Genomic DNA, 16,087 nt, shown 5'->3' on the forward strand with positions numbered 1-16,087 from the left:
TTAATCTGGGTTGTTTTGTTCAAGATTATCGTACCATAATGTAACTAGATCCCCCACCCGACATAAAATTTGGACGTTCCGACAACAATCCGACTTTACGTGGCTGTTATTTGTCAGAAACTCGGCCATGTCAGACTCATTAAATTTTTAATGTATATCTGTGTGTACAATGTCTTTTCAGTTTGGTTCACAGATAAATTCCTTGTAAAAACGTAAAAGGAAAAGAAGATTTAATATGTAAACGCTAGCATACAAAGGGGAAACCTTTAACACTTGAACCAGAGTTCTTATTAATATATTTCCAATATTTGTCCTGTTTCGCATTTTTACTTGTGGAAACAGATAGGAAAGAGCTCCCCAAATTCTTACTTTACCTTACTTTACCTTACTTTTGTGTTTTGCAGTGTTCGAGTGAGTGCGGCCCTGGTGAGTACACGAGAATGGTTGTTTGTCTGAGCAAGGAAAACAACTCCATGATTCAAGTGTCTGACAGCAACTGTGACTTGCGTACAAAACCATCCTCTACTAGGCCATGTAGCGCTGGTCCTTGCCATTCAAAATGGTTGACCACAGAATGGAGTCATGTAAGTTGTCCTACTTTGTTTATTTTTATTAATTGTAAAATCATCAAATTGTTTCTGTATATTGAGCCACCACTCGTGAGCCGCCAGTTTGTTCCTATGCCTGTTACCTTTGAGTTTGATCTTTCCTTTATTGAATTAAAGCTGAAATGATTGAAAGACCTCATCTTCCATGTTTTTAACAAATTTGTTTCCTTTCTTTTGCGTAGTTTATGTAAATCGAAGTCCTTAACATCAAAATGCTTTTTCAAAACTTTCTCGAAATCGGGGTTTTCAAAACTTATTTGAACCATGACTATGCTTAAACAGTACATATCTGCGATGATAAATCTAATTACATATCCAGGACGTATCAAAATGTCCTCACGACAATTAGAAATATGTGGAGGCAATCGCGTAGAACTACTTTTGAATATATAAAAAACTATTATGAAAAAGCGAGCCAAAAAATGGATATTGCAATTTACAATTAGCAATTTCTTCCTACATTCTATCAGAAATGACATGCAACTAGGTTATGATGTCATTACTGGGTGCAGTATTGTGGCGGAAAGTGGATTTTACCTCGATTTCAACGAACGATAGTTAATTCAAAAATTTTACCTTTGTTTTAGGTTTATCATTTTAAAGACTTCTCTTGTGTATTATTTCCTGCATATGTTGGATTAAGCGTGTTTTCATGTCGTGTTCTGTACCATCCTTTTCCTTTAATTTGCGCTTACATTTTATTGTTTTGATTTCAAGTTTTCTTTGAATTTTAGTGCTCACGAACTTGCGGGAGAGGAATACGAACCAGACTGATCAACTGCATGCTGAAGGATGGTCAAATTGGGCGCGGCTGCCAAGTCGAAACAAGGCCAAGCTCTGCGATGATATGTCAAATAAGGGCTTGCGAAAATGAAATAAATGAAAGTAGACCAGTACCAGAAGAGGGAGAAGCCCTGAACAAATTAAAGTCTACTCAAGCCACTAATGCAAATACGCAAGTTGATAGTACAGATGCGACATTTTCAGTTTCATCAACGTCTAGAGACACTTTGAGGCCGACCACCATAAGCGACTACGAAACAAGGGAGCCTACAACGATATTGAGAATGCTCACTGCCTCTGCTAAGGCTTCAACCGACAGGGTTCAAGCTACTTCTAGCAAAGAGGCATCAAAAAGCTTTGCCGCTGCGGAAATTGCTTATGTACCTCAATATGCTAGGAGATTTACCTTTAACCTTATTCCCAAGCAAGTTAAAACTACATTAAAGACGACGATAAGGTCCACGACTGTGCCAACAACGATCACAACTAAGCCAGTGGAAGTTTGCAGTGACACATTTAAACGTGCTTATTGCTCAGTTATACTTAGAATCGGGTTTTGCAAATTCACTACTTATAGAAAACGATGTTGCCAATCATGCAAGAAGAGATAATTGCGATTATGTTTCATAAATACAGTATATCCAGTCGGTAGTTGCTAGGGCAACAGATTCTGCCTCCCTTTCGTGACGACGAGACGCGATATCTACAGTGCTATCGAGATAGATTTGTGCAGAGTTATAGGGTCGATTTATAATCCATTGTCCCCATTGGTATTCACGAACGACTTGGCTGTGTTGAATAGACTCGTATTGGTACACAACTCATAATGCACCATACAGGCTATTGGAAATATCCAAAGAGGGCATACAGGAACTGTCCAAATGAAAGAAAAATCACAAGCGTGACAGCCCAAAATATGCATCTCCAACAAGTGAATTTTTTCAAATCCTTGCACCATAGCCCGAAATTTGCATCTTTCAACAAGTGAGCTTGTTCAAATCCTTGCACAAATATAACCCTATGTTGCTATCGTAAAAATAGTACCACGCTGATAACACTTGGAAGAAATCGGTACCAAGTTGCAAGTGTAGATTGAAGAGTAAGAAATACTCGCCCAAATTTATCACTAATACTGCATACTTGATACAACTGGCTACGAAATGCACAATTTTAATGATAGTGAACAAGCACTGCCAAAAAAGGGACATTGATTACCAAAGACTGTTGTTTCAAGGCAGAAGAAACTGTAGTTGGGAAAATTTACTGTATATTAGAGACTTGGTAATTAGACTTAAAGAATTTATATGCTATTTATAATATTTTATAGCAGTTATAGTGTAATCTGTGTGCAAATGCACTCATTGTATTGTCTACCGTCTGTAAATAGTCAAGGGTAGTTTGCTAAATGTATTTTCATGATTTGCAAGCCGTGTGAGAAATTTTAAGTATTTCAACCAATTTAAAATATCAAATTTTGTAGGCATTGCAATTTGATTTCAAAAATATTTTCATCGACCTTTGAACACGATTTTTTAATGCCTTCGCGCTATATTCTCTTTCTTAATAAAGATGTCGATTAACATTTAGCCATTGTATTTCGTTAGGCTTCTTTCGTGACAAACAATTGATAAATCAATGGCTCTTGAATTTAAATACAGATGTTTTTTTCAATTTTTCTTTTTCTTGTTAGCTTTACAGTTTATTGTGACGTGCGAAATTTATTTTTAAGTAATAGCAGAATATTTTTAAGTTGGTACATTTGTTATTAAGTTTGATTCACGGTTTTTATTTATGTAAGCTATTCATCGTTTATAAAATACTTTTTACAGGATGTTTGTTCTCTGTATTCTGGAAGAAAATGTGGGCAACAGTTATAGAAATTTGTGTAAAAAATGTAAGCCTGGACCTGTAACTGACGTTTTACTCTAACCTTATAGATTGACCTTTAATCCGATTCCATTGCTTCTGACCTTGTTTTCGACAATACGGTCCGGCCTTAACATTATCCTGTAACGTTTCCAATCTGATTGATGTGTTTATTCACGAGAAAATATCTCTGTGAAAGCGTCGCTATGTGAAAACTTCAAGGAATCGCGAACTGACAATATCTCTCGATGCTAAAGTTTTTAATGCTCAAGTTCTATCCACTGGTTATTGTAAACTTTTAAGGAAATCAATCTATCAGCTTAACAGTTCACCATTGGAAGCTTTGCATCATAAGGGTAAAGGTAAACATTTCATAACGTTTTTATTATAAGCAACCATTGAGCCACGTGCATTGAGCCAGCGCTTTTTTTGTCAAGAGATTAAGAAATTAAAAGGTACATTTCACTGAATATTTAGATCTGTCTTGTTTTAACAGCCTTATTACAGTTGACTAAGGCCTCATAAATAAAATGTCTTGTGCTCAAAAGATTTATACTCCTTATATGCCTGAAATTGTATCACCGTGTATAACTTCCCGTTGAATGATTAAAAGCTTACTATAAAGCTGAGAAACATTCCTGTTCATGAATTCTCCATAAGTAGTTGATGATTTAATTTAGATCTGAAAATTTTTGCTCCATCTTGGACTTTCTGTATTGCATTCATGCATATATTTTAGTTAAATCTATTATAATGTTTTGTCTTAAATGTCGTTTTTCTGTTCATGTTCTCAATTTCTAATTTACAGTAGCAAAGCATTTTTTACTTTTTGACTTGTTGTTGAAACTTTTGAGCATTGAAAGGAAAAAAATTTTCCAACGTGTTTTGTCGGAACTAATCGCAGAAAAACATCACCAAAATTTTAGTGAAACCTCTATCCTATACCTGGATCAAAAAAAACTGAGCTTTTGTTTACTTAGAACTGCAGTAATTTGCATAAGAGGCTCTAGGTCCCGTCAACATGTTGCTTCTATTGCAGCCACGTAGCTACGGGGGAGGGGGGGGGGCTGTGCCTCCCCAAATACAAATTTTGACAACAACTTGCCCCCTCTGGCTACACTTTTTCCAAATGATATTTTGAGAAGCTGGCATAATTATAATTCCGTGAGCTTGATTTAGACCAAATAAATCTGTTTGTTATATATCTGCTCTCTTGTTTTAAATCCTGCCCCACTCAGGTATGGTTCTTGCTCGAGTTTGCCCACCCTAGCCGACATCTACCTCTACGTGGTTGCCCTATTGGTGAAATGGGTGACCTTGACACTAAAAATAATTTATCTAGCATCGCTGATCAAAAATATTCTTTTTGTTAGTTAATACATTGTTTTAAGTTCTTATTTTGTTCTTTTCATTTTTAAACCGGCAGCCTATCGGTATATAAACATTGCTGAAATTTCTCCATATTGACTGTTTCAATGTTTATTTTGATCTCTTAATTGATGGTATATTTTTGAGATGGTGACACCTCATATCATCTAAAGAAATTATTATTTCCAGGCTAGATATTTAGTCGTTTGATAAGAATTATTCTCATTACAACCGTAAAGGACTAATCCCAAATTATCTCGCGTGCTGGCAGCTTCTGAAACAGACAAAAACAAAGAAACTTTTACTTTTAAATGAGTTGTTTTGGTTTTTATAATAGGTTTTTTCGAAAGACTCTGGTTAGCCAATTGCAAATTACGTTTGTAATAAAAAATACTGCTATTTTCATTTTTCTGGTTCCCTGTGATCACATCCTACAGCAACAGCAACTCAAAACAATCCGGTTCAAAAGTCCTTCCAAAATGGCGGGTCCGCTGAGTAAGATCAGAGTTTTAGAATTGGCTGGTTTAGCCCCTGTACCAATGGCGGGAATGATTCTTGCAGATTTTGGAGCATCTGTTATTCGTATTGATAAGATGGAACAAGGTTTTGCTGAAGATTTTCTTGCAAGGGGAAAGAAATCGATTATGGTTGACTTGAAAAATAAGAAAGGCATCGAAGTTGTTAAAAAGCTGTCGAAAAATGCCGACGTTCTCATGGATCCTTTTCGTCCAAATGTAATGGAAAAGCTTGGACTTGGACCAGATACACTTCTCAAAGAAAATGAAAAACTGATTTATGCCCGACTTACAGGTAGGTTCAGTTCAGTTCAGTTCATTTCGTTTTAAAATTCCACTACATACAATAAATTCAAAGATTAACTACAACTAAAAATGCAAAAATAAGGAAGATAAAGAACAACAAACCAAGGGAAAAATTATTGCATGTAAAGGAATTTCTCAAAGGAGGAGCTCTCTCAATAGCTTTTATCTTACTATCTTATATTGGAAAATATAGAGATTGTATGGTGCAAAAGAGATATTTCAATTCACTTGGTATTTTGAAGATAACTGATGTGCTTTGAGCCTAAGGCGAAAAATCATAATTGAGGTAGGTCTCTTTCAAAGGGTTTTAAATCATAGCATATACAATGTGTTTTGAGGCCTATAAGATACTTTGGATCTGTTAACAATATTTTTTCTTAGAAGAATTGGCTCTCTTATTGTTACCGTATCTATGTAAATGCAACCAGAACCAGAGCGTCCCAGATCTACATAATCGTAGCTGCTGATTTGACCATTGTAACTTATTCCTGAATTGAACTGATTGCCCTTTTCTTAAAAATGTTTCTTATAATTGTGAAGCATTGGTGTTGCAAAAAATTAAACTTGTTGAGAAAAGGTAGGATCAAATTTTAGAGAGTCAATGCCTACAAAACATGTATCCTCTAAACGTTGTTTTGAATTACTGTATTTACACGAGTGAGTGCCACGGCGCTTTTTTAATTTCTGGTACTATCGATGCAGTACTTATTTGGGGGCAGCGCTTATGGGAGTGGCGCTTTTTAAAAACCCTGTCTTTTTTTAATAAAACAAATCTTTTAGTACAAGTTTGAAAATACAAGTTTGAAAATATATTTAAAAGTACATAAAATTTCAATGTCACTTTGTCTTCATTGTCGGAGACCAACTGCACGCCAACCATTGTTGGAGATGCCTCTTTAACATCAGATGGCGTTAATTTGTTGCATTGAAAAGGATTCATACTGGGTTCATCCAAAATATCCAACTGCGATTAAAGAATTTCTTCCAGAGCTGCATGGCGTCGTCCTGTGACCCCTCAATAAGGAGGTTCAACGCACAGCATGTGAAAGACTTCTTGATGAAGTCAATTGATTTTTGATCTAGCGCTGCATTTACAAAAGATAACTGCAACGCTAATTGGGGGGCAGCACTTTTTAACTTTATTTGTCACAAATGCGACGCTCATTCAGAAACGGCCCTCATACAGGGGCAGCACTCACTTGAATAAATACAGTACCCTTAGATTTATTCAATTTGCTTTCTGTACAACAAATATATAAATGCAAAGTATAACACTGTGCAAAAGAAATGTAGGCCCATCCCGAAAGTGGTGCACACGCCAAAATCAAGTGCGTCAGCGCCGCTACAAAAACTATCGGTGTCAGAATTTCTAGATTTGCAACCATTTAAATAAAAGCATAGAACAGCTAAAGATTTTGCAAAATTGTTACATAAAATTCTGTTCATCTAATACTTTAAATCCTGTAAAGGGTTTCCTTAGAGGAGATACAAGCTATTAGGCTGGGGAGGGGCTGTAGCCCCCTAACATTTGATTTTTTTTAAACAGACCCCAATCGGATAATAGTCTTCCCTTAGTCCAGTAAATATTTTTGTAAACGATGGAATTTTTGTTGGGTAGCCTCCATAGATTTATTCTTCCCATACGCTTATGCACTCACATGTGGCCCTGGTTGGATTTCCAGAGGTGCACCATTATGACAACGTGTTGAAAATAAAAAGAAGTCTAAAAAAATCTCTTGTTTCAAGGGAAATTGAATAACTTACAAGTTTTTCCCAAAGTCTTAATGTTCAATGCTTAACAGAGCTGCAGAAGTATTGCAGTTGTATCCATATCAAAATAGAAGACAACAATTAAAACAATATTTTACCCTGCCTAAGACAGGCTTAAAATGATTGGAACTCACTTTTCAAATTCTGCAACCAAACTTCAAAATATTTGCAAAAATTATCGCAAATGTTTTTGTGTGTTTTTTAATGCAAACCTCAACTTTGGTTTCCTCTTCTTCATGGCGATAGAACTCTAGTTGTTTGACAAGCCAGCTTACACCAGACCATTTGCATCTCCTGTCAAGAAAACAGTTGATCAGGTGTACGTTTTGATATAGAGCATTAACTATGAAACAGGTTTGATTTCATAAAAACCTGTGGAGTGTAAAGTAAATCTTTATTATTTTTTCCAACGTTTTTTAAAGTAATTCATGACTAATACTTCTCTCTATCTGACCTAAGCAGTGCTTTTTGATAATAAATACCTTCTTTACAAGAACCTGATCACCTCTGTCCATCTAAGTGTCCTTCATATCAGCAAATAAAAACATTTATTTGTTTGATACTCCCTCGTGCCCATTGGTTAAATTCCATATCATTGTTTTTCAAATGCTGTCTATTTTATACATTAAACTTACAAAAATATCTTGTGTTCTATGGCTCTCAAAAGTATATTCAGACTGACTGGAAGTGCAAAAAACCACATTTTTGAACAAGAATGCTTGAGTCATTACCAGTTAAAATTTTGGTTTGCTTTTCTTGAAATCAATAACTTTATTGGATGTCAAATTCAAAAAAGCTTCCCATCCAATATCTCTTGCACACTTGAACGTTTGTCAACAGTGGCTCAAATTATCAACAAGGCAAGTATAATACCATGTTTGCTGGTTGTCACATTTCACAATCTAAAAAATTCTTTATAGTTTTCATACCCATTGCACTGTTTTACCATCATATCCCTGACAATATACTACACCATCTTTAAAACCTCCATCATTACAAGTTGCTTTTATACCCCTGTTCTTCTAGTCCAACATGGTGTGCCACAAGTTGACTGCCTCCGTCCTTTCATATTTGTTCTATATTTCAACATATTTATCCAGCCAAGATTATAACAGTTCAAGATTTGTTACCACAGGACCAGCAAAACCGTTCCTGTGGTGTTCACTGATTACAATTCCCAGACAATGCTGCCATTATTGCCAGCAATGAAAAAGAAAACCAACTTATACTGAATCATCTCACTTGCTGGTGTTAATGGGCTAACATGATCATACCTGTTGTTAAATGACGTAAATTTTGCAATAAAAATATTTTACTTCCTTTATATTCAGTATCATTCAAAACTCTTGCCAGACCTAGGTCTTTTACAAAATAGCCCTATTGTGTAATCGAATGTGTTGCAAATCTATCGTATCCATTGCAGGGTAATACGTTCTAACTTGAAATAAAAAAGAGAATTGCAAAGAAACTTTCATCCCACTTGGAAGAAGATGATCGCAGGAATGCCCATATATTGCTTCGTACCAGTGGCGGAAATTCATTTTTCAAGAGGGGGAGACCCACAAAAATTTCCGCCACCAATGTTTCTATTCGAGTGGAAATATATCGGTCGACCCTTTTACTTTGAAATTTTAAACCAGGCACATAAGCCTTATTCTTTATCGTCACTTTTAAACATGCTTTTTTAAAAATCGTGTGTCTTAATAGGGTTTACTCTTTCCAATTCAAAAAACGTGGGTTGTCGAGAATCTTGACAACCTCGTATCCAAATACATCTGTCAATGGCTCAACCTCCCAATAAGGGCTACTTTGAATGTATTTGTTCACCAAACGATAAAATTCGTTCCTTGTGGAAAAATATACGAGCAGTAGCACAAATATACAGTATTGTATGTAAATGAATCCAAAAGAAGAATTAAAGACAGCTCAGTAAGAACATAATTCGCCTGCAAAACATCCTAACTTCTCAAGGATCTTTATTAATCACACTTTCTTAACCAACCTCTTCCACAAGGAATCAAAGTTTAGAACGATGTAAATGTAACTTGTCAATCCGAAAAACTTGAGAAGGTAGGACTTGAACCATTTTGCCACATCTTGCAAAACTTTCTAGCTACTTCTCTAAAATTTGTTAATGGGACTACATTCTATGCGACTACATACGTGGCTATCTTTCACCCCCAATTATAGCATGCATCGCAACTATTCGAGAGCCCTTGTAGAACGCATTGCTATAATTTTCTGTTCTCAAACTAAAACTAAACAGGTTCTCAGTTATGAAAACCATTTGAGCTATTTTAAGCCTAGAAAAAAAGCACTTTCCTTGTATCATCTGTGTACAATTCTTGTATTCCAATGTACAATTTTTGTCAATTCTAGTGTATACAGCTTCATTATTTCCTTAGTGCAAATTTGTAATTGTTATTCCTGGCTTAGGAAGGTAGGTTTTAGGCCATTGAAAAGCTTTGTTTATCGAGCAGTCTCCTGGTCATTCCACACCTCGTTTTTCCTACGCCTGGAACTACAAAAGGCTAGCGACTTCCTTCATTCTAAGTGAAAGTCTGGTCATGTCAATTTCTCGATTAACGGACCCTTGAACCTCTAATTTGCAATCCTGGCCATTGAGCTATCCTCGCACTGAAGTTTTCTATAACTATTTGTCGAGCTGCTCTCTTTTTTCACCGTGTTATTTCTTCAAATACACGGTAACAAATTTGTTTCAATTTTAATGATTTCTTCCGTTTCCAGGCTTCGGTCAAGATGGCCCTTTATCTCAAAAAGCTGGCCATGACATCAACTATTTAGCGATATCAGGAGTTTTATCCATGCTTGGAAGAAAAGGAGAAAAGCCCCTGGCACCCCTAAATCTGGTTGCTGATTTTGCTGGTGGCTCCTTCACATGTGTCATTGGTATCCTAATGGCTTTGTTTGAAAGATCTACGTCTGGAAAGGGACAGGTCATAGACTGCTCTATGGTAAGTGACTTTTCATTGCAACTTGAGTAAATTTCGCCACACTGCAATCAAGCCTGCTTATGTCAAATAAAAACATCCATCCTGATTTTCTTGACTTATGTTCAAGCTGGACGAAGTCGAATTGTATTGCTGAATCTCAATAATGGCGAATTTCTCTGTACATTAAAGGTAACGATTATCGTTTGGTTTTCGTATCACTTTTGAAGTTATAGATGACCCCCCCCCCCCCCCCCAAAAAAAAAAATCCAAATGACACCCCGTCGGCAGCCAAATAAAAGAAAAGAAAAAGAACTGTCGGCACTTTGAAACTGTCGAATGAGAGTTTACTTCTTTTATAAGAACCATTAAATTGATGTTCAAAGCCGACAGTTCCAAGAAATTTTCTGGAATGTATTTTAAGCTAAACTAGAAGACGCAGTCGCAAAATTTTTCTTCTCGCTTCGCTCGCATGAAAGTCTCTTCTCATATCTTGACGCCGGGCTTGTGCTAACTATTAAATGCGTAGCCATTTTCACTTTCAACGAGATAATTCCTTGATATTCAGTTAAAATAGGCCTAGATGCTTGACCTTGACGTTGTCCTCGATCTTTTTTTAATAACATTTTCAAAAGCAAGATCATACTGTCTTTGGCAGAAACTAAGCAATAAATGGCTCAAACTTGCTTAGCCAGTAAATGGTGTAAAGACCTACAAGCTAGGCACATACAACAGTTTTTCGTTAATTTTCAAAACGTTTTAGATTTAAAGAAACTGTGAAGGGGAGTTCATGAAATATGTCGCCAATCATTTCTAAAGTCGTCGGCACTTGAATTTTTCTAAAACTGTCGGCACATTGGGTTCTAGCGCCACCCCTGCTTGGCAAAGCGATTTAGAATGGTTCTGTTTGCCTTTATCTTTTTCACCATGATAACCATTGTAATGGCAAGTTCTCAATGTTTCCTAATTAATTTTTTTAATACACAGCCTGTTGTGATGTTTCAAGGAAATTCAAATTGTTTTTCAAACCAAAAACCTATGTCAAAAGAGCTAGCCAACCTCTGCTTTTATCTTCATTCAAACACAACATGTTGTTAACTCTTTACATTGGTCCTTTGGGTAGTTCATTTTTTGTGTATAGACATAACTCTAAAATAAAAAAATAATTTAAATCAAAGGTTTGTTTAGTTCATGTTTGCTTCTTGATTCTTCAATTTATTTTTTATAATTGATAAATTCATCAATGCTTAAATTTGGTCTTTTTGTTGAAGATATGTAATCTTTTTCCAACTTGTTTTTTTCATTTTTATTTTAATTTAACCCTTTTTTAAAATTTGGAATTTTTTCTCTTCTCAGCATCTATTTTACTGTTTATTTGTCTAATTGTTCAACTTTCATTCAAATTACATGTTTTCTATTTGTTTGCTATTTTGTTTAATTTTTATCATGCGAACATGCAAAGGTGCTTGGATGTCCTTGCTAGCATAAACTATTATCTTTCTCCTCCATAACATTTCTTGAATAAACACACACTTCTTGACACCAATATAGCACCAGGAGCTTGTTTTACGACCACTGTTTTACTCAGCCCACAGGAAGAGCTGCAGGGCAGGGGGGGACGAAACGCCAAGAAAAGGACATACAATAGCAAAATAAGGAAAATTGCCTTAAATTGTGAGGACTGGGGCAGCCATCCCCCCCCCGCGCTCCAGCGTCACTGTTTTTACTTAGCTTACCTAACCTTATTTTTTCCGAAATACAATTTCGGTAAGACCAAGGACCGAGATACCGAGGGGGCTGGGGGCCTTGTTAAAATACTTTTGTTTTGTAAAATATGGCTGTTGCTACACTTATTTATCGTTCTTTGGAATAGACAACCTGAATAGACAAAACAGAAGTATTTCTGATAAGCATCTCAACCTTTCCTTTCATTAACAAAGTATTATGCATTCGTTCTAAACTTTTTCTCAAGTGTTTTTATATTTTCTTTCCCACTGACTTGACATTGAAGGTTTTTTCGTATGTTCCCATCAAAAAGCTTAATTTGTATGCAATTAATTTCGTGACTTTTCCGTTATTTTAATAAATCTAGCAATCTTTATGTCATCATTATCATTAATTAAAATCTGAATTTGTGATAGTTTGATCGTTGTTTTTACTTTTTTTAATTTCAAGTAATAACTCAACACATCTAATCCATCGGAATTATCACCACCTTTAAATTAATTCATCATGATTTTATCTGAGACAGATACCAACATCAATTTTTTTTCATCTTTACTAGGTCGTTTTTCTCTGCCGGAAAGATGTTTTTTTAATCTTTTTATTGCTTCTCAAACATTTGATTTTGTTTAATTTTATTTATTTTTTACTTTTAAATAGTATTTACACTAATAAATACGAAAATTAGCAAGTTTGTATAAAAACTGAAACTCTTTTAAACTTCATATGCACATTTTGTTAGCAAAAACCCAGGTCATAACCGCTATTTTTTTGGAAGATAATATAAAAGTTCTGTTTCCTTTACAATCTAGAAATTTGAATCCATAATTAATAACATTAGTCAAAGGGCTAATATGGGTTTGATCAAAGGGTTAATATATAGACATTCATTTTTTGCAGCTTTTTGGCTTGCTACAATAAAGTGGCTTTCTATTTTCAAGCCTGCAAGTGGCAGAAACGATTTTGAGTTTACCTCACTTTTAATTCAAATCCCCCCTGCTTTTTAGTTTTTACCTTTTTTGTTTTTGTTCACAATTAGGTTACGCCTGTATTCATCATATTCTGAATCACGACTGACCTACTTTGTTAATTACTTTTATTTTTATTTTTATTAAAAAAGGCATCTAGGCCAAGATGACCTCTAACCTAGTTACAACATAAAAATAACAATAAAAGTTAATATAATTACTGCTACAACAACTTGTCAAACGTTACTATCAACTCAATTTTAAATAATACAATTTTTAATTACGAAAGCACGAAAAGATTAAACATATGCAATATCAAAAGCTATTTTACAACGAAAAATCTATATAATCAACTAATAATTAGAATCCGAGGTTTGAACATCTTGGGAATTAGTATTGTTCTACTGTTCTTTCAATCTTGTTTCAAAGCATTTATATAGAAATGTGGCAACTAAATTGAGACATTTTAAGTCTTCTTGGCATTTCCAAATAAATTTATTCCAACTTGTTAGCTGCTTTAAATTAGGGGCTGTTCATTGGAGTTCATTGAAGCGATAGCACCTTTTATCAGCGAATTCTGGACACACCATAAGTTAATAAAATTCATCTCCTAAAACCCTTAAACCTGTCGATAAGCAGAAACTGCAATGTTGTTCTTCTCTAGGGATAGGGTTTTTTCCAGAACGGCCAGTTTCTACTTCTAGATTATGAGCGCTTAGTCAAAACCGTGAAAGGCATCGTCTTTTGTTAAAGTCTTTGAGAATATCAAGTCAGGATTCGAATTTGAAAACCGTTTTAATTTGAGCATATGTACATAATTTCTTGTTTAGTACAACGTGCATTTTAAGCTTGTTCATTATTTCACTCGCAAAATGACTTCTAACCTTAGATTTTATCGCAGCAGTGGTATCGTTATGACTGATTTCATATCTGGTTTTCAATTTCTGGGCTTTCGATACCCATTTGGGGGAGCCATTGTTTGTGCCGTTCGAGAGCGCTTCAAATGATTTGCAAACGTACCTATCTGGTTCCAAATCAAGAAGGGACTCAAGCCTGAACAAGAATTTTAAGATATTTATGTGCCTGCTACACTGAATGGAAATTCTGCCTAATTCAGCATAGCCTCAGTGCAAGTAGTAGATTTGACTCCGAGTATGTATTTACAAGCAGAGAGATGTAAACGTTCAAGGGTAGGCCACTCATCAAATCCCCAGATTTCTGAGCCATAATTTATGATGGGTACTATAATCTGGTCAAATAAATATAGAAAGAGTCCAGGCTGTAAATCATTTCAACTCTTTGCATCGAACTTCGTCTTAAGTCAGACTGTGATTATTTCGTCTGACTTATCGGGACTTTTCAGAAAAGGGAGAAAGGAAATAGAACAAAAAATATGTATAAACCTTTCTTTTAGTTCGCATTAAAAAAAATCAGTTTTTTTTTGCTTTTTGCATTTCAAGTTTTCATTCTCCACCGTCGACGACATTTTTGCAACTAAATTACCAATTTCTCCACTATTCGTAAACAGGGAATAGTCCGTTAGTGTTTCAATTGCTCGAAAAACTTCCTGACTACTAGGCTTTATTGGTATGCCTTCACTCCTTTCTGCGATTTCAACATCATGATTTTCATTTTCTTCATCAAGGACGCCACGAATTTCTTCTACAATCTCCTTATCTCTTAGCAAACCTTCGGTCACTTGAACATCACAGTCAACATCAACTACATGTTCACACTGTAAACCAGCAGGCACAAATCGGTGGCCATGTGCGCTTAGCTTTTCTAAAGCTTCTGGTAATTGATAAAAAGGATCGTCATCTTCTTCACTGCAAACATCTTCAAAAAATCCTGATTTCGTGAAACAATTAGTTATCGTTTCCGTACTAACCTCTCCCCAGGAGAGAACAAGCACCTTCATAGCTTCGAGTATGGAAATTACTGTGAGTTGCTTTCCTTGGTTAATTGCAGCCGACATTTTCTGTATTTTGCGGGCTCTGTACTTTGACTTCAATGACCAAATTACCCCTTGGTCCATTGGTTGTACCGCTGACGTTGTATTAGGGGGTAGAAAGTAAAGAGTATTTGATTTGAGATTTTCAATTACTGGATGGGCTGGGCAATTATCAATTATCAGGGCCACCTTTCGACCATCATTTTCGAATCTTTCGTCTTACTTTCTCACCCATTCTTCGAACAACTCCAAATTCATCCAGCTCTTTTTCTGGGCACGATAACGGCAAGGAAGGCTTTGTATATATTTAAAACAGCGTGATTTTTGCGACTTTACAATGAAAAAATTTTGAAGCTTCTCTCCAACCATATTCGCAGCTGCAAGGCCGGTTAGCTGAATCTTACTGTTTTTTTCACCAGTACAAAACTTTCAAGCTGAGAGTTTTTTTCGGAAAAGCTTGATAAAATAGCCCAAACTCATCAACATTGATTATGTTTTGTGGTTGATAGTTTGATAAAATTGTGGGTAATACGGTTTATTTCCATGGGGCAGTCATTTCTTCAGTAACATCATTGCCTTCACCTGTAGAGAAGATACCCAAATACAGTAAAACCTTTTACTACCTGATAGTTGGGCATGCAAACCCAAATCCGTTTACGATTTCTGAGACAATAACTCAAAAACTTTGACCAGTGGCTCAGTGGCCATACCTTAGCTTTTGCACAATTCGAATGTTCGAATTTCGATTCTTTGTAACAAAAAACTAAACATTGTCAAATTTTCCTTTTTGTGAATGCATAGACGGAAAAATTGAAATGGAAAATTTGGCAAAAACATCGACCTTCTCATTCCTATCATCAGAGAAAGTGAATATCAGATAGAATCATTCGTAATAGGTTACCATATGTACCGAAACATTTTGTCACCAAAAGACGGAGAAGTTATAATCACAGAAATGGAGTCAAGTAATGTAATGGACAAATTTGCTGTGGCTATCAAAAATAACACCACAACTGTTGAATGTCTACCAAAGGGAAAGACTGGTCGTTTCTGCAAAACAGTTTTTTGTTTTCTCATAATGGAAAACACAAGTTGTAAAGTTGTTATTACAAGCGAAAAAGCTGTTAATTTAGGCGATGGTCTTGGAATGAGAATACCATGTAAATTAATTTTTAAAGGATAAAGTCAGTTTGTTGACATTTTAGAACAAGAGTTTTGCAAACATGAATAATAGATACAGTACTAACCAGAATCTTTTCTTCCATCTATCTATCCATCC

The 16,087-nt window shown here is 35.4% G+C and overlaps 2 protein-coding genes across 8 annotated transcripts in view; both read left to right on the forward strand.

Moving 5' to 3' along the window:
- Window positions 1–4,025, forward strand: part of LOC135687084 (papilin) — a 103,084-nt gene extending 99,059 nt beyond the window's left edge. For all 7 annotated transcript variants that reach the window (XM_089114323.1, XM_089114322.1, XM_089114325.1 and 4 more), the window contains 2 exons: window positions 405–584; window positions 1,343–4,025. In XM_089114323.1, the coding sequence (XP_088970449.1) occupies window positions 405–584; window positions 1,343–2,002 (840 nt within the window). In that variant the 3' untranslated portion in view covers window positions 2,003–4,025. The remainder of the gene's footprint in view (window positions 1–404; window positions 585–1,342) is intronic.
- A 1,049-nt stretch (window positions 4,026–5,074) lies between these two features.
- LOC135687085 (alpha-methylacyl-CoA racemase-like) overlaps window positions 5,075–16,087 on the forward strand; it is a 34,944-nt gene continuing 23,931 nt past the window's right edge. Inside the window, exons 1-2 of the mRNA XM_065203539.2 lie at window positions 5,075–5,435; window positions 9,965–10,191. Coding sequence (XP_065059611.2) covers window positions 5,105–5,435; window positions 9,965–10,191 — 558 coding nt within the window. The 5' untranslated portion in view covers window positions 5,075–5,104. The remainder of the gene's footprint in view (window positions 5,436–9,964; window positions 10,192–16,087) is intronic.

The sequence above is a fragment of the Rhopilema esculentum genome, chromosome 20, assembly GCF_057945365.1.
Source record: "Rhopilema esculentum isolate cy_ngs chromosome 20, ASM5794536v1, whole genome shotgun sequence".
NCBI lineage: Eukaryota > Metazoa > Cnidaria > Scyphozoa > Rhizostomeae > Rhizostomatidae > Rhopilema > Rhopilema esculentum.